General features: G+C 38.8%; 1 protein-coding gene across 4 annotated transcripts in view; it reads right to left on the bottom strand.

Annotated features, from left to right (window-relative positions):
- Positions 1–18,619, bottom strand: part of Creb5 (cAMP responsive element binding protein 5) — a 403,062-nt gene that overhangs the window by 306,125 nt on the left and 78,318 nt on the right. For 3 of the 4 annotated variants that reach the window (XM_074065197.1, XM_074065198.1, XM_074065196.1), the window contains exons 3-4: positions 18,073–18,166; positions 5,706–5,827 (exon numbers count right to left, since the gene is read on the bottom strand). In XM_074065197.1, coding sequence (XP_073921298.1) covers positions 5,706–5,827; positions 18,073–18,166 — 216 coding nt within the window. Of the gene's footprint in view, positions 1–5,705; positions 5,828–18,072; positions 18,170–18,619 lie in introns of those variants that run through there. The other variant, XM_074065199.1, reaches the window with a different exon arrangement.

The following is an 18,619-nucleotide window of genomic DNA, read 5'->3' as shown; positions in this document are numbered from 1 at the left end:
GATTTACATTTGTAGTATGCTGAAACAGGAAGACAAAAAGAATCCTTATAGTATAAGCCTTGGGTTTCCCAGTCACTGGGATGTGGGAAGAAGTCCCATGCCATCTCTAGTATCATTGTCAATGGGTGTTTCCTTTCAGTCATGCTGATAAAAAATGGAAAAGATCAAAAACAGTCTCATCTACTAGGATTAAGTCAACACAGTGACTTTTCAAAACCTGGATAAAACCTAGTTTAGATTTCAGAATATTCTTTTTCTCCAGACTTCTGGGGGAGGGAGGGATTATTTTACACAAATATCTTAGATGCAACATGTTCATAACTGGAAACATGCAGCTGTTGCAAGTTTACTCAACTTGGTATCTTATTTTCCACCCAGCAGCACTCAACTCATACCTTCCCCAGAAAGAAGTCATGCCCGCTAGTGCTAGTAGGAGCAAGACAGTGTAAGAAGGCAAAGGACCTCCTGGCTGCACCCTTTTTCTCCAAGCAACTGGTGACATCAGGTAACATTATTTATAGGTGCAGAATTTAATCATATTGAACAGAACTACTTTCTAAGCTGGGGCTGACCTGTCCATGCCCTGTTCTGTGACTCCTGTTGAGTTGTGATCCAAGATCTTAAGACTGTGGCTCGTCCCTTGGTCCCTTGAGTTAAAACAGTCAACACCCTCAGAGGATAGACTGCACTTTTCATCATTTGGGTAGGAATTCTAGAGCATGGAAATACCCTAATTTGCTATTTCTGCATCAGCATAATGATTCATATTTAGGTCCTATGGGAAAATAACACTTTGCACTTATACACAGTGCTTTTCATCTTCAGGGTTTTTAACCATGTTAAGCTGTAATGTTATATTTCTCTCAACAAGACAAAGGAGTTCATTTTTAGTCCCTTCAATAGCCATTCCTTCCTTACACACACACACACACACACACACACACACACACACACACACCACACATACACCACATACACACACACAACTTTGAAGTTATCTCCTGCTTCCTAGATGTGTCCTACTCAATTTCTCTCTCTTTTTACTAAAAGGTCACTTCACACTCTCTTTCAGAATTCTCTTTCTTGTTTTAAAATCTATTTTGTTTTTCTTTCCTCTAACATGGACCACAAAATCAGCACACCAATTTTCTACTCAACCTTCCTGCAAGGGCTGGGGTTCTTGACTTCATTCCTCACACCTCATGTCTTAGGCATCAGGTCTGGTCACTGAAGATGGCTGACCACTCTGTCTTGGGGGATTCTGGAAGACTCTGCTTAGTTAGATCCATGCTCAGCCCTCTCTTCTTCATCTCCCTTCACTCCTGGCCCAGGTGATTCCATCTGTTTCCATGTACTGAAACACCAGTTTTATGCCATCAGCACCAAATCTGCATCTTCAGGCTTCTCTTCATCCCTGAAACCCAAACCTCCCAATTTTCCCTCAAACCTGCTCCTATTACAGGTCACTCCATCCTTCTAACTGTACAAGCCAAAAGCCTGAGCTCATCTTCGAGTCTCCTCTTCCTGTTAACTTCCAGTATAATCCACCACCAAATCTTTTGCCTCTATCTTCAAAATATATCTAGAATCTAACTACTCCTTCATCTTCACTTTGAGCAAATCTGCTACCATCTTTAACCTAGATTCTTTCTATATCCTCTTTCTGCCACTGCTTACCAACAATTTGCTTTCAACTTAACAACCAAAGTGATTTTTATAAAACATTAAGTCAGATCCTATCACTCCTCTGCTCAGAACTATCCTAAGACTCCCCATCTCATTCCAAGTAAAGCCCTTCAATGACCTGCATGGCCCTCCTGAAGCTGCCTTCCTGCACTTACTCCACACCCTCCTCCAGCCAAATTGGCCTCTTTGCAACTCCTTCAACATGCAGCTCATCATCCAGCCTCAGGCCTTTGCATTTTAGTTGTCGTAACTTGGAGCACTCCCCAGTGTGCACCTGGCTCAGGCCTTCTCCTCCTCAGGTCTCTGCTCACATGGTCACTGACCATAGCTGCTCTTTCTAACAGTGCCCAGTCCTCCCTTGATCCCCTTCCCTGCTGCACTTACCTCCATAGCACTTATCACCTTCTGACATGTTACAAGTATTTCCATTTTTTTATTGTTTGTCTTGTCCACAAAAGTAAACTTCAGGAAGACACTGGCTTTTTATTATTTGTTTTTTCTCATCTATATTCAGTGATCTGTTTCGCCAGTACTATGTACAATGCCTGGCTATGTGATGGGTACCCAAATATATTTCCTGAATGAAAACTGATCAACAAAAATGTCATATATGTTTCAGGATATGGACTAGCCTGAGTTCTAAGCCATAGGTAAGTTGTCACTTTATACACACATTTGGATGCTTTTGGAAAAGGATGTTAGGTTTAGTGATAGATTCTGTACAATGGAATTTTCTCCAATGGTTAGCCATACAAACTAAGCAAGGATCGATTCTCTATTTTCTCCTTCATAGAATTTTCTAGACCAAACATCAGCTAGAAATTTAAGGGTGAAGGGCATGACCATCCTAATCTTCTCAATATTGTTGTATAAAGCATTTAGCACATCAAGAAGCCTTTTTGAACCAAATTCTTCAGAAAAAATTCTTCCATCCATCTTCCACTTTATGAAAGCTTACTGATGAATCTATGCAAGACTTATTAAAGGACTCTGAGACAAAGAAATCAGAAGAGAGTTGGAAATATTGAATTAAATAGAAATGACCATCTGAATGTAGAGTAAAAGGAAAGACAAGATAACCCTCTAGGAGCGTAAGGTATGCATTGAATAAGGACCTGTGTCTACTTCTTAAGCAGTGAAAGAATAAATGAAGTTGGAGCTGGAGATGTCACTATGGTACAGATATTGACGGTTGGAGAATTCTGGCCAAAGGGGTAGATAAAAGGATATTGTCAGATTGAGGAACGAACACTCCCTGCTCCTCATTTCCTCACCCTGAGGCTTCCAAAGAAATGTAGGGTAGAAGCCACCAACACACTCAACTTTGCCACCAGATGAGTCACTGTGCTTTAGGCCTCAAGAAAACACCCCCTCATGTAGAGATGGCCACTCAAACCTGGATTTGGCCTCTCTGCTTTAAGCATGACAAAGGAAGAAGGAGCCTCAGCTCCCAATGCATGTAAGTGAGGCTTAGAAATGAGATTATGGTGTCCTAAGAGGCCAGCCCAAAACCTTGAGGGAGGCAGGCTGTAGGCTACCCCACCCACAAATCCACCATGAAATCACTCCATGACTCTGAGCAACATTTAAAAGAGAGAAAAACACACAGTCGTGCAGCTGCAATGGTCCACTTTCTCAATGTTGCTTACCTCATTATTTTCATTTTTTTCAATTTAATGATTTGTTACTCACTCTTCAACCCACAAGGAATTTAAAGCAACTCCCAAAACACATACAGTGTGAAAATATTTTTTAATGAAAAATCAAGACCAGAGAAAGTATAAACTAGAACTGAAAGTCTAGTGTATAAGAGAAGTAAAATATCGCTCATCACAATGTTCTAAAAATTTCTCAAAGTTAAGTAGTAAACTTGGCTTTGTGTTAACCTAGCAGTCAAAGAGAAAAGAGAAACAGAACCAGTTGCATGATTCTTATAGCCACAAGGAGAAAATATTTCAGTTCCTAGGGGAAGCAAACCATTTCCTGGAATTCAGATCTGCAAGAATTCCTCGCACAGGCTTTCATATAAGAAATCATGAATAATGTAATAGAGACTATCTAAAACCACACCCCTACCGTGGGCATCATGAAACCGTTCTTGGTAAATTTTTTAAGGAAAACCAATGGCATACACTTCATAAATGAAGACAGTATGGGCCAAGTACACATGTTCCTTATTGCTTGGTTTAAGAAGTGTTGGCTTCTTGAGAAATAATGAACTTGATCAGTCTTCTACATATGCAAATCTACTAAGAGAACTCAATTTATCACTCAGCCAGAGGAAATTAACTAGATAAGACTTTCTTCTCCCTTTCATGGATTTTTAAAATCTATTCCCATTGCAATGAAATATTACGTATTCTATTTTTTATAAGTTAATTTTTTAGCGTGTTCAGAACGTCACTGTTTACTTGCCAAGACTCAATTGTTATGCATGTGTTTGTTTAGAAATGAGAAGAAGCCACTTCATATTATTTTTCAGGGGAGTATGAAAAAAGGTGAAAGATAAATGACTAATAATAAATGAATAAAATAAGTTAATTGAGATTTCATACTCCTCTTGTCAATGTCACATAGTTTCATGATTTTCTTTCCTAAAGCAGTACAGACTAAAATACTGTAATCCTTGGACTACCATGATGTGAGAATGTGACATAAAAAATCTGGTGACAGGATTACAATAATTTCACATAGAGGAAGATTCAAAGGCTTTGAAACACTTAGAGAAATATCAGAACCTTTTAAAATTTCTTTTCCGGGTGGAACAGCTGGAATTTCAGAATTCATTACTACCTTGCTGGTCCTTTCTTTCAATTATCTTTCACATTTTAAGTTTCTGTTCATGGACTGTGTCTAATTTGTTTAGCACACTGTGAGCATTCGGTAAAGGTACTAAGAGGTATCCTTGTCACAATTACTTGTGACCCCGTCTCCTTGACTTAATTTTGTAAACTGATTTTAAAATTTCAGAACAACATTCTGATCAAAACCGAATATATTCTTGAGAGTTTCACAAAGTGAATTTCTTACATTTTTAAGAACAAGCCATCTACACTTATAGCTAATGTATTTGTTTCACAAGCAACAGATGTTCAATAATCTGACCAGGTAACATGAACAGGAAGTAATTTTGTGTCTGGTAAGGAACCACCAGAAAGATTATGGAAAACAGACAGTTACAACCTGCATCAACATCAGATGAAAATCCCTTCTCCTCCATGACAATTACTCCCCTGTTCTCTAACCCTCTGGCTCTTATCTTTTGCACTCATCACCCACATAAAGCCCTGTTGTTTGATAATTAGCAAAGTAAAACAAACTTACCCATGAGTTTATCTGATACACCTTTAAGAACCAGGTAACTTTTGGGGGAGGTCCTGAATTTCATATTTCAGATACCTATTTTTCCCAATGATTTATTCAAGTTTTGATGCTACCAAAACAGGAATTCATCAGTTTTCAAAAGAAAAAAATCATTAGACCAACACTCACAAATAGATAAAATACTGCTTCAGCCACACACAGTGGTAAACACCTATAAACCCAGCACTCAGGATCCTCCAGGCAGGAGGATCTCAAGTTCAAGGCCAGCCTGGGCTACATAGTAAGACCCTGTCTCAAAAAAATGAACATAAAATTAAATTAAATTTAAAAGGCTGGGGAGGTAGTAGTAGAATGCTTGTTTAGCATGCACAAGGCTCTGGGTAGAATCTCCAGCACTACAAATAGATAGATAGATAGATAGATAGATAGATAGATAGATAGATAGATATAAATAGATAATAGGTAGATATAAATAGCTGGATAGATATAGATATAGATCTAAATAGACTAGGTAGATATAAATAGATAATAGATAGGTAGATATAAATAGTTGGATAGATATAGATAGATAGATAGATAAAATACTGTTTCAAGTCCACATGAAGGCAATCTGCAGTGCCATCTAGTTTCTATATGGAAGTTTCTAGCAGGTGCTCCAGAATCATCTCTCCAGGTGTCTACCCCAGCAGACCTACCCTCTTGCTGCTCTCTTCCTCTTGAGCCTTCCTGAACTCTTGCTCAAAGGAGCAATCCAGCTCGCTGAAGAGGCCCACCTCCTCACAATTCTTCAGGAATCTTGTAGGAGTCGGAGTTTGATCTGAAAACAGAGGCCCAGGGGTCACAATGGTGCTCTTCCTCCAAAGCCAGTGGCAAGCATGAACTAAACTCATTCATACCCTCCTCCCTTGTCCTTAACAACATGCCTACTAGCCACCCACAATCCCCTAGTCCTTTAAATAAAATGACAATGAACGAGAAAAAAAAACAAGCAGGGAAGCTTGGATGGCAGTATGTAAAGACCTTCCATACCTCCCTCTGGGCAATGTCAAGAGCCTCTGGACAATGTCAAGAGCTCTTGGCCTCCATTTGTCTAGAGTCTGTATCATTTGAACACACATTCCAATGTGTGGAATGACCTTTCCTTGTTGTTGTTTGGTGTGTGTGTGTGTAGGGTGCTTACTGGAAAAAAAAATGATTTAGCTAAAATCAAACCAAAAAGCCATCTATACCAATGTTCCACCTGACTTCAGGGGTCTGAAAAGAAAAAAAGACTTTAAATTTTTGTATAGCAAGAAAAAAGAAACAAATACTTTAATTCATTTTTCTTAATGGAGAAAGACAATTCAGCAATTCTATCTCATTCTGAGAAACATAGAGGATGATGTGTTCCAAGTCAAACACATTCAGTTTTCTTCCTTCAAAAAATATCATTATTAATTTTGTTTTCCTTTGCTATAGCCAAAAGAATGCTCTTTAAAATGAAAAGAATTTCTTTCATAGTCTTGATTTTCTAGAGTGCTTACTTACTTAGAAAATTGAAAGAGCTAAAGCCATGATTTATGGGTTAGTATTGATGCAGGATTTGAAGTTTATAAAATATGTTCCTACATTCTCTCTGGAATCAAATTTCACAAGATCCTAGAAGGTAAGTGGGTAGAATTATGCCTTTGCAACCTCTAAGGACAGGCATCTTCCCTGGGGAAGGTATACTCACGTTGACATGAATAACCCTGGCTAAACTGCCTTTTCTCAGAAGCAGAAGATATACGAACCAGAAGGGACCAGGGAGGGAAGCCTATGACAATTTTTGTTTTGCAAATGAGGGAAATTGAGTTCCAGTGAGGTTGAGAGTCTTATAGGAGGTCTCCAGTGTAGATAATGACTACACCAGGTTTATAGGCAAAGCCTCAGTACTCCTTTTACTGTATCATGTATCATCCCCACCAAAGCCTTTGGCAGACACTGCATATGGATTACAGTATTTGTCTAGCTTGACTTATGCTCTTTCTGCTCAATTCTGTAAGCCATCATCCCCAGTCAACTGAAGAGTGCCCTCCCCTGCCAGTCCTGCACTCCATATATTTTTACATTGTAAGAAACTGGAATTCTGTTTACTTTTTTAAGTCATACAGAGGGAAGTTAATCTCAGTATGTCAGTAAATATCCACTGAGGCTCAAAGCATATCTTAACATCCATGAAGCAGAAAGTGGTTGACTATCCCCATTGAACCTGCCCTTCAGAGGCGATGTGTCTTGATTCTGTATAGGAAAGGGACATTAAGCTTCCAGATGGCTTGCTTGGGTTCCAGTGCAGCAATGTCCCATTGAAATTCTTCCCCATTCTTAGCCTGAGCCCCAAGATGCTGACCTACTTTGGTAGTCTGCAGAAAGCCTACCACAGATGACCATAAATTGGGCACTACCTGTAAGAAATATATGAAAGATTGGGTTTTACTGCAAATAATTTTATTAATTAATTCATTAATGTGGACATATAGACACCTATTTGTTATTCATATATATTATACATGTATGTGTATATATATATATATATATATATATACAAACTATTGTGTGCTAATAAATGACAAAATATTTTTATGCAGGACTTTGTAGTTTATAAACATTGTCACTTACATTTTTTAAAATCTGGATCTCATGCTTCTCTAAAATAAGTAGGGTAGACATTATTTTAGGAATGGAGAAATAAACTTCCTCACATAAGGTTGCACAATTTGTAAGCATCTAGCACTACAAAGTCATCTCTTGCTTTCACAAAGATCCCTTTTTAAACTACATCCAGTGCTTTGCCCCACCAGGACCAAAACCTCTGCTGTGTCTGTGAAACATGATTTCAACGATCCAAAAATCGAGATTTTTTTAAATAGCATGACTTGGGGGAAGTTACCTACATATCTTAGGCTTTCTATTCCTCATCTTCCAAATAAATTTCTAGTTTTAAGATTCTATAAATTCTAAAATTGCCACCTTAATAGATTAGGTTCAAAAGTCACTGCGAATAAGCCAAATAAGGACAAATGGAACCAAAAGTAATAGCTGGAATTAGTAATTAGACCAGAGGTAAGGCTACATATAAGATAAAAGAGTATTCCCTATGGAGCTCTGTAAATAGACAAGCTCTGTGCATAGAAATAAAAGGGTGTGTGTGTGTGTGTGTGTGTGTGTGTGTGTGTGTGTGTGTGTGTGTGTAGGGAAGGAGGGACGATGTAGATTTTTTCATTTATTGGGTGCTTGCTTCATGCCACAAATGCTGGTGAGAGCTTCGCATATACCATTTCATTAATTTTCACACCAAGTGGATTGGGAAAAATTTTTTCTTTGTTTTACTTATAGGGAAACTGATTCTTACTCCAGGCCCAATTTAGAAACTGTGTCACATAATTTTATTGGTAATTAGTAATTCTACCAACTCTTACTTCTTTTGAAATAAAGCCTTTTATACCCTTCATATTATAGAGCTGCATTACCAGCCTACAGATTCTCTACTCTCTTATAAAAACATTTCTGAGAAGACACCATGTAACAGAACTGAAATATTAGACTACTTATTGTCAGTAGGAATTTAGTTTCTTCTTATTCTTATTTTTTAGAGATTGAGAATTGAGGGCCATGGTTTAAGGTAGAGGGAAAGTCAGCCCAACACCCTTTACTAGATTGCTGAACTCTGGAGGAGTCATAAGATACTCCATAATGTCAAAGCGGCCTTGCTCTAAGCAAAGCTGAAGAAGGTTTCTCACCTACTCTAAAGCAAAATGATCCCCAGATGCCAGCACGCACCTACATACACAACCCAAGGAGGTGGGAGGAAAACAGAACACAAGGATGTGGGTGACACTGTTCTCATCCTGGGCCTCTTCAGCAACAGGAACAAAGGCCATGGAACAAGCAAAGCCACGAACAGCAGAGACTGCTCCTTCCCTCCACCTCCAGAGCAGAAGGTCCAGAAGGCTTTACCAAATGTAATTTTCTTCACTGTGTGATACAGGTAAAGAAAATCAAAGTAGGTATCTCATATCCACATTTGGACTGCACAAGGCTTCCTGTTTGTAAGTTTTAATTTACCTTCTTGTGAATGAGCTGTTCTTTCCAGTTACAACAGGAGCCAAGAAAATTGAGCTTAACTTTTGTTTTAACATTTATTAACATCTATATAAGATCTCTAGTCATCTTTGATCTCAGTTCTAAATAAGTCAAGAAATGTGCAAATGCTCAAAAGAGGACAGCTAAATCTATCAGCTGCTTAAATCAATAGGACAACGTTTCTCAGTACCATGAATACCTTTGTCAAATAACGGTTCCTGCTGAAATCAGACCTGAAGTTACTGGGTAAAATCCATAGCCATGAATTAAAATGCTTGTAAACTACTCCTTATTACATCCGAGAGCTATGGCACCAGCAATTTCTATATCCTGAATAAGAATAACTGGTGCTCTTTTGGTGGATAATATCTAAGGTGTGTTCATTCCGTAGTGACAGGAGACACTTCAAGGACTGATAGGAACTGGTTTCCATAGGAACTCTGAGCTGAGATGATTGCTTAAGATCTTATGTTCATCTTTTTTTTTTTTTTAGTACTTCCATTCAGTGCAGAACATCTCAATGAAGGAAGGGGATAACCCTAAATCTTAAACTAACCTAAAAGTTAATAACTTTTGCATTTGAACTTCCCTTGAGTTAAAAGTCTTTTGTGGTTATTACTTCTGTGCATCTGAATTGATGCTGTATAAACACCTGCATGTTACCCTCTGGCAGAGAATTTGCAAATACAACATAGGGTTCCCAGGAGTTCAAGCACCTGGACCAAGTACAAGTGGAAATCTCACTCACTTCTCTTATTGTCACACATGTCCTCAGGGAGTTCTTCAGCAATCAGACAAGAATGATAGTTAACAAATAAAAGAGAATGAGATCCCGTCATTGGCTGTGACATGGATGGAACTAGAGAACATTAGGCTAAGTGAAATAAGTCAGGCACAGAAAGGCAAGTACTGAAGGTTCTCATTTATTTGAGGGAGGTTTAAAAGTTAAACTCAGCAATAGAGATGAGAATAGTGGTTCCTAGAGGCTGGGAAGGGTGGATGTAGGGGGATGGAAAGAGGATGGTTAACAGGTACAAATGTGCAGCTGAATAGCAAGAATAACTTCTCATGTTCTACAACTCAGTAGGGTAACTATGGGTGGAAATGATTGAGTCTTTCAAAATAGCTGAGAGAGAGGATTCTGAATGTTCCCAACACAGAGAAAGGATAAATGTGCTAGGTAATAGATATGCCAATTACCCCGAGCTGATTATTACACACCATATACATGTACTGACATGTCATATGGCACTCTATAAATAGTATCATTATTATGCATCAATTAAAAATTTTTAAATGTTAAAAAGGCTGACACCAAAAGGGATAAAAACTTCTTTGCAAAGTGTATTATGTTGCAGTGCCCAGGTCCTTTGCTGGCTCTGCTCCCTGAGAAAAGCAGTGTCTCTTTATGGAATCACTTCATTGCCCCTGTAGTGGCTACATAAAGGACACTTGCCATGTTGAGACCCTACTTGGGTATTTACAAGGAAGACTACCACGAACTTGACCTTATGATTTAGGAATTCACCATCAATTAAATGATGGCAAATTCTGCACCACATCATCAGTGGGGTGGGCAATGAGTATTGGTGAGACATTTTATACAAACAACTCTCAAAAGATCCCACCAGTTCATCATCTGCCTGTGAAGGGCATATTTGCCCAGCAAGTATGATTATTTCAAAGCAAAACTAAACTGCAAGCACAAATCTAAATTCGGAAATCAAATTCTTCTTTTTAAGTGTTTAGTCTGCTCTGCATTTAATAAAAAATGCTACTTTATTTTATTTTAGAGCTGCATTTGAGCTATATGTTTTTTCCTCAATGATAAGATAAAAGCAAGATGACAAGTCACCAATGAAAAAGATGATTGGGGAAAGGCATCATATACCAAAAGAGAGTGTTAACTTCCCAAGCAATATTTTCTTTTAGATTTGTCTAATATTCTTAGCAATGACACTAATAAAAGGCTATGAGAAATAGTTTTACTTCATTTGATATTAAATTGATAGTGACTAGTACTACTATCAAAACCTCACTAATTCATACCAGTTACAATAAAGAACAGTTTGAATTCATGACAATTCTAATCACAGGGTTTTTAAAAGAAATACATTTTCATTATTTGCATGACTCAGATTCAGTCAACAAAGCGTGACTTAAGGGAATTCCTCAAGAAGTTGGCTCGAATCAATAAGGAAAAGTAATTCGTGTATCTCTTTTAGTAAGAGTTAAGCTTCTCAGACAAGGCTTTTCTCTTAGGTACTTTTTATTTTCTTTTTATAACTATAATTATCTCTTGAATTTTTCAGCAAATGCTTTCTTTAAAATTTCTTAATTTAGTTCATCTGCATTTTTAATAAAGTTCTATCAAAGAGTTACTTACATTAAATGAATTTTAAGATATCCTTTATAAGAGTAATGATCAGTAACAACTGACAAAGTCATTACAGAGTTTTAGAACGGATTCATTTTGCTATAAAGGTGTCTTTTATTGAGTGTGACTATGCAATGGAAGCATAGAATCCCTCGGTAACAAACTTTGCTATTCCCTCCCTCGGTCCCAGGAAGCAGTGCCACTATGGAGCAAAACAAAGCAACCCCCATTTTAAACAATAGCTGTGGGATACTTAAACTCCATCCCAGCAAGGGTGATTCAGTGGAAAGATGGGACACTCACTGTCTTTAGTCATGTGCTGGAATTCATTTATCACCAGGATGAAGAATTGGCAGGCCAGATGCCCTTGTCAGTGTGTCTATGAACCAATGACAAAATGCACCAAGACAAGGGCTTCTCTGGCAACGTGTGCCATCCTGGCTCTGAAAGGCATAGATTTAGATTTAAACTAAAAAAGTATATATTCTGCACCTACTCACTATCAGCCAATCTATTCTAAGGGTTCCAACAGCAATCAAGCCACGACTTCAATTTGCTTTAGAGGGACTGAGGTGGTAAGAAAGGTTGTTACCACCTTGAAATCATGTCTCTGATGACTGAGGAAACAAAGGATTCATGGTGATCTTGTTAGCAAAATGTGCCCTGAATAAAGGAAGTTAAAGCATAGTATTTCCACGTGGCCCCTAACTGCCAGAGTTATCTCATATTCTTTGTGGAAAGGGACTGGTTTCCACAGGGAACAGAGACCATGAGCCACTTTTTCACACATAAAGGAATGCTCTGAGCCTGATCTCCAAACATTCAAGTGAATTACTCAAAGTCCTATTTAGCTTGACCAGCTTAGAAACACGGAGGAGAAACTGACTACTTCCGTAAATTCTAACAGCCTCTCACATTCCATTTGGCACAATGGATGGGATGATCTGATTTTAAAACACAATTCTGTTCCTTGCCATGCTAATGTGTTAGAATCTTCTCCTAAGAATTTTTCACTATTTGCTCCCATTTGAAAACTGTTCTATAATTAAAGAAAGTCAATAATAAAAGGAAAAGCAGCTCATAGATTAATATCCTAACATAAATTTAAGACCAGAACGTGTTCATGGTATGTGTAGTTTACCAAATCTGAGTGTATAGCAATAAAATTATGGACATATAGCTACTTTGAACAAATTATTCTTTTGATCTTGTTTCCTCATGCGAAAAATGTGTTGAGGATAAATGAGATAATGTATACTAAAGTACAAGTCACAATTACAAACATAAAATAAGGTGATAAATGGTAGCTATTACTATTGTTGTGCTGCCCTCTGGTGCAAACGGTCTCTACCCACCCTGTGTTCCATAAAGGTCCAATTAACTTATCTAGTGAGAATCACCGTAGACCTTTACTGTCAGAAAATTGCCAAGACAAAGAGGGAAGTATAGATAGTGTGTATGAAAGGAATAGGTTTACTTATTTACTCAATAAGTGTTTTAATAGTCCAGCTCATTCTAAAAAGAATTTGGAAGAAATATGCCTTCTTCCCTCTGTCTTCCATCTTAAAAATGCCAGTAAATTATTGGGCAGGTTTTGCGGCAAAGAGCCATAAGCACTGAATTTGGGTTGATCAACGATCAGCCTCTTGTAGACAAATGCTCCACCTCATTAAATCATGTTCTCCTTTCTCCATGGTAAGAATTAGGTGTACAGCCTGGAAATAGAGATGGTGCCTTATTTTGACCTAATCTGCAGACACGGTTGGAATCTGAAGGACTGCAGCAACATTTATGTTAGAAGAAGAGTTCTCAGACCAGGAAAGAAAAAGGGAGGAGGAAGTATTTTCTCTTGCCTGACTTCAGTGTGTCAGCTCGAGATACAGCCAGCTGTGCTACATCTGGTCCTGATGTGTTACCATGGCCAGTTCCCACCATATTCAGAAGTCAGGAAGAAGGGCTCCTCAACCCGTAGTAATGAACATCAGGTCTTGGCCCAATGCTGAGAGGCCACCATCGACCATGCTCCCTTAGGTGCCCTTACTAGTCACTTGCTGTCACACTATCCAGTTTTATCTTCAGAGCACTATCACTAGGTAATCTTTCCTGCTTAGTTATCTGGGTTGTTTTGCTGTTATTGGTTATCTATTTTCCTTCACACCCCAGTGGAATGTAGTAAGTTCCATGAGAAGAGAAACTTGTGTGTCTTGCTCAGTGCCACACATTCAGCAATTAGCACAAGGGAACCTTGTAGGCACTCAATAAATGTAGAGACAATGAATAGATGGGGTAGAGGGTGACTCTAACTGCACTTCCCCTAGACTGATGCCTGTCCTAACTTCCCTCCAATGGTCTCCAATATTAATGGAGCTGTGATTATGGGAGATTAGGGGCATTTGAAGGCCTAGTCACATGTATACCTCTCTCAGTCTTCCCACCTGAGATGTTCATAGGGTTTAACCTTTTGGGAAAGATCCACAGCACTCTTGAACTTCATCTTCCCTTCCATGCTGCAAAGCCTGTCATCGTGTCAGACACACACACATGCTTGCACACTTATGTACAAGTGTGTGTGTCTCTGAGTAGACACAATGTGTATTCTGCCCTGCTTTGGAGAATGGTCCTCTCTCACCACAGTAAACACTGAACTTGCTGGTCCTAAGATCTACAACTAGAAAAGAGAAAGGGGAGGAGAGGTCACATGCCCTAATTGAGTTTATTGTTTCCCAATTGGAATTTTCATCTGGAATATTATTTGCTTTTTCTAGCTATAGATAAAGTTGCTCTTTGTTACTTTGGTTTCTAGTCTGGATGTTTGTTTTACCCTGTATAGAACCTTGGAACACTATGAAAGCAAAATGTGGGGGTGGGGATATTTAACAGCATAATACCGTTAAAATAAATCTAAACATTCTCTTCACCTCTCTACTGAAACTTGACCAGGATTTTCAAACTGAATGTATCTGTGTCCCATAATAGCTGGTAAGTTTGTGACTTACATGTGGAGGTATGCTGTCCTCTTCAGAGTCTCATTTCAAACTTGGCTCTTAAAAACCTTCTGCATCACAACTTCCCTTACCATGAAGTTATCATTCATCAGAATGAGAAGAACAACTAGAAAACTCATGACCATCGAAATGTCCAGCGTGGATCAAATAAGATGAGAGACCCAAAGCAGGAAGGGTTGTACAAGTTCTTTGCTGTCAGAACCCAACACCCCCTTCCTCTTTTGTGTCCTTACTTTGTCCATTCAGAATAAGGAGCTTATGTTTACTGTGTAGCGAGAAGAGCAGACTCATTTCACAAAACACCATGGCTATCACTTCTACTACCCTAACTCATGTCCAGGATCAGTGACTTTATCTTCCTAAATAAAATGGATCTTACAGAAAGCTATGAAAGCATTTCAGATCTTTCATTCCTTAGGAAACTTTGGAGGTTAGCAGTGCTGGGGATGGAGGCCAGGGCTTCACGCATGGTACGCAAGTGTCTTACCACTGAGCTACACCCATCGCCCTGGAAACTTACTCTTTAAGAGTGTATCTGTGACATTTTAGCACCTTCCCTAACTGCAATATTTGCAACTAATGATGGAAGAAGTGCTGTCCCTAAATAAAGGTTAACCAGATATCCTAAAGTTAATCATTTAAACACCTACCACATTCCATCTTCTTCACATCTGTGAGGCCACAATTCATCTGAAGTGCGATTTTGTGCAATTTAATATTGCTTAAAAATTGGTTCAAGAGAGAATTGAAGAGTTTTGTTCTGGTGTTCATTTAAGATTTCATTTGTATTATTTTCATTATTACTTTTCACATTTCAGCCATACAAAATCATTCATCTTCATGGTACGCCATAAAATGGGCTTAAAAGAAATAACAACTTAGTACACATGCTTTTAATAAAAGCAGAATCAGGGTTGTTGGAGTGGCTCAAGTGGTAGAATTCTGCCTACCAAGTCTGAGGCCCTGAGTTAAAAACCTCAGCACCCCCCCAAAAGTAAATAAAAGCAGAATCAGAAACTTTAATAAAGTGACATTTCAATAAATGAAGATATAGACAAGTAAAATCTCCAGTCAAATTTGTAATCACCATCCAAAATGCTGAAACTGTCATTATGAGAAAATGAGATTTGAGTTAAATAAACATTGAAGTATTTCCTGGGAAAAATAGCAAAGTTACCCAACAGATTAGCTATTGTAACTCATAGTGGGTGATAGACTTCTATGTCAAAAGAAATGGCCTGGACTGGATAGCTCTGCATTCTTCAAGTAAGAAAAATCCTATGAGGCTATGGACATGCAAAGTGGGTAGCAACTTTTAAAATTTAGCACTTAATTTCATTGGGAGTATTAAATGACCTCATATCAACTCCAACATAAAAAGTGAGAAAGCAAAAGAAAACACACCACTCTGTTATTCATGCTGTTTTTCCTGGTGCTTATTTCTCCCTTTGTTTTCTCATTCCAAATCTGATATAATAGAAATTAGAGTTACTTTTCTCTCAATAATTTGCTGCCTGGCACTGCCAGTGATTGGCAGCAACAGCCACAAACTATTAAGGATCTGGTAAAAAAAAAAATGGAAAAGCTGCAAGAGATTGATCAGAAACCCATTTCAGGCAATATAGAGGAGTGCTTCACCCTGCTGCTCACACATCTTTGGCTGCTCTTTTGTCCATATCTTCAGATGGGGGTCCTCATGGGGCCAGGCTAGCAGCCAGCCTTGAAAGACACTGCACAGTTACTTTTATCATCATAGTGGCAATGTCCTCCACACTTGCCACTTTCCAATACTCATCCTTCTCCCCTGCCACCAGGCCACCTATTTTATGGATCTGATTGGGGGAAAATAGAGAACTGATGGATTCAAGTCTTAAGAACTGTAAAGCCTCGCTGCTTGCACATGTATGTGCTTTGCTGAACCATAAAGTTCTATGTGACTCTAGAATGCAGTAAGTGATAAAGGGAAAAGGATAAATCATCTTTCTTCTAAGCTTTCGTAACTAACAAATTGGAGCTTCTGCATGTCCTTACATCCAGAGAAAGCAGAAGCAGTCTCTGAAGAGCCAGCTCATTCCTTCAAAACAAAACAAAACAAACAGGGCTGAGAGAGGAGGCAGGTGGTGGTGAGAGAAGGGCACAGGTCACCTTTGAACTAGAGTCTTCCCAACTATAGAGCATCTGCGCTAGCAGCAAGTCACCAGCGGGCTTGGGAAACTGTGTGATAGCTGATGCCAGGCACGTGTGCTCATGTGTTTAAATTGGCACAGCCTGACCATGGATCCAATAGCCAAATCCATGTGAGTGGGTCAGGACTGAAGATCAAGGGTTCTCAGCTTTGCTCTGCTAGGAAACCAAGAAAGCTATACCAGATCTTTGACTGTTCCTGGTAATAACCTGTCTGGCAACTCTTAAAGTATTTACAAGTAATGGTGAAAATAAAATACCTGGAAAATTAAGATGCTACAGAAACACTAAATAATCATATGAGCCAAACCTGCCAGAGCAGTCAGTTTCACTTCTGATATCAATGAAACATGCTCAAAGGTGTGTCATCTCTTTCACGGTGCCAGGGAGATGTGGACTTAGATGAAATATTTCTAGTCTTAGAAGGAAATGATTTGATTGTCCTACTGGAATTTATGAAACACTCTCTCTGGCATTCTTTCTCTGGCTAGAAAGATAACTCATTCCCATTTCACTGGGGAAGAAACTGAGGCCCAAAAAGGTTCAATTACTTGTTCAAGGTCATATGGTCATACCTCCCACAGTAGGAAAGGCAGTTAATTGATGTATTAATTATTACTATTATTCATTTCCGCTCGCATTTGTTGAGCACTGGAATGTTTCTATGAATCATCACGTTTAATCTCCTACTTAAGAGGCAAATACTACTCAAGCACCAGTGGCTCACACCTGTAATCCTAGCTACTTGGGCAGCTGAGACCAGGACAAATGCAGTTGGAGGCCAGTCCAGGCAAATAGTTTGGGAGACTCCCATCTCCAAAATAATCACAGCAAAATGGACTGGAGGTGTGGCTCAAGTGGATTTGCAAGTGAGAAGCCCTGAGTTCAAACCCCACTCTTACCAGAAAAAAAAAAAGAAAGAAAGAAAAGAGGCAGATACATCTCTTAAGGAAAACTTCCCCGATCATCTCAGATTAGAAGGAAAGGTCCTTCCACTAAGAGTGCATAGCATGTGTTCCTTGAAATACTCATTTGCTGCACTGAGTTTTCACATGCAAGCTCTCTCACAATGTCCTCAAGGACAGGGAACATGCTCACCTGAGCATTTCCATGGCACTCCATGGCATCACAGATACTCACTTAACATGTGTGCCTGAGTAATCAGAGGTATGATTTTTTTTAAATAACATGGAGCCAAGTTTTAATGTAATAAAAATGAGAAGTTAGAGTTCTCCAATTATTTGAGAGACCACTATGTATGTTAACTGATTACATTTCTGCCACATCTTAGACATGTATATATTCAAAGTGCAGAATTTCCAGTGGGAATCAGCCCACCTACGGGAGAGCGAGTACCTTGCATGCAACTGATATGCTTACTCAAAGCTCCCTTACCTGATAACATATTGTCTGTTTTTATTGAGGGAAACTTCAGAGTCATTTCATGCTTGTGCCTGTGAATCATCAGATGGTCCTCCGTTGGGAAGCGCTGTTGTACAAATAGAAAAGACAAAGGGAGAGGAAACATTCAGTTTTATAACACATATTTGCCATTGTTAAGAAAAAGACTCATAAAAAACGGGCAAAAGCACAAGTAAGCAAAGCTGAAGCAGATTATGCAAGCCAGTGTGCCTGGATGTTCCTTTCAGTTACACCCAAATATATATGCATCAGAGTTTCCATTACAGTTTATCAAAGGGGTTAACTATGGTGCTGCAGAAGAATTCCACTGAGTACTAATAAGTAAGAGATCTTTCTCTTCAATCATATTCTGACTCCCAACAATCCCTGGGGACTTTTTTTTTTAAAGGCCTGTACTTCTCACAGTGGGTTCCCTGGAAGTAAGGAACTGTGCCGATGAATCAGCAGACTATATATTTCTTTAGGAACTAGAGGTTTTCATCTGAACTTTGTATTTAGCTAAAGGATAAAACAGAGTGTC

This window comes from Castor canadensis, chromosome 2, assembly GCF_047511655.1.
Source record: "Castor canadensis chromosome 2, mCasCan1.hap1v2, whole genome shotgun sequence".
Lineage (NCBI taxonomy): Eukaryota > Metazoa > Chordata > Mammalia > Rodentia > Castoridae > Castor > Castor canadensis.
The sequence above is the reverse complement of the archived record's forward strand: the minus strand, read 5'-3'. Positions and strand labels throughout refer to the sequence as shown.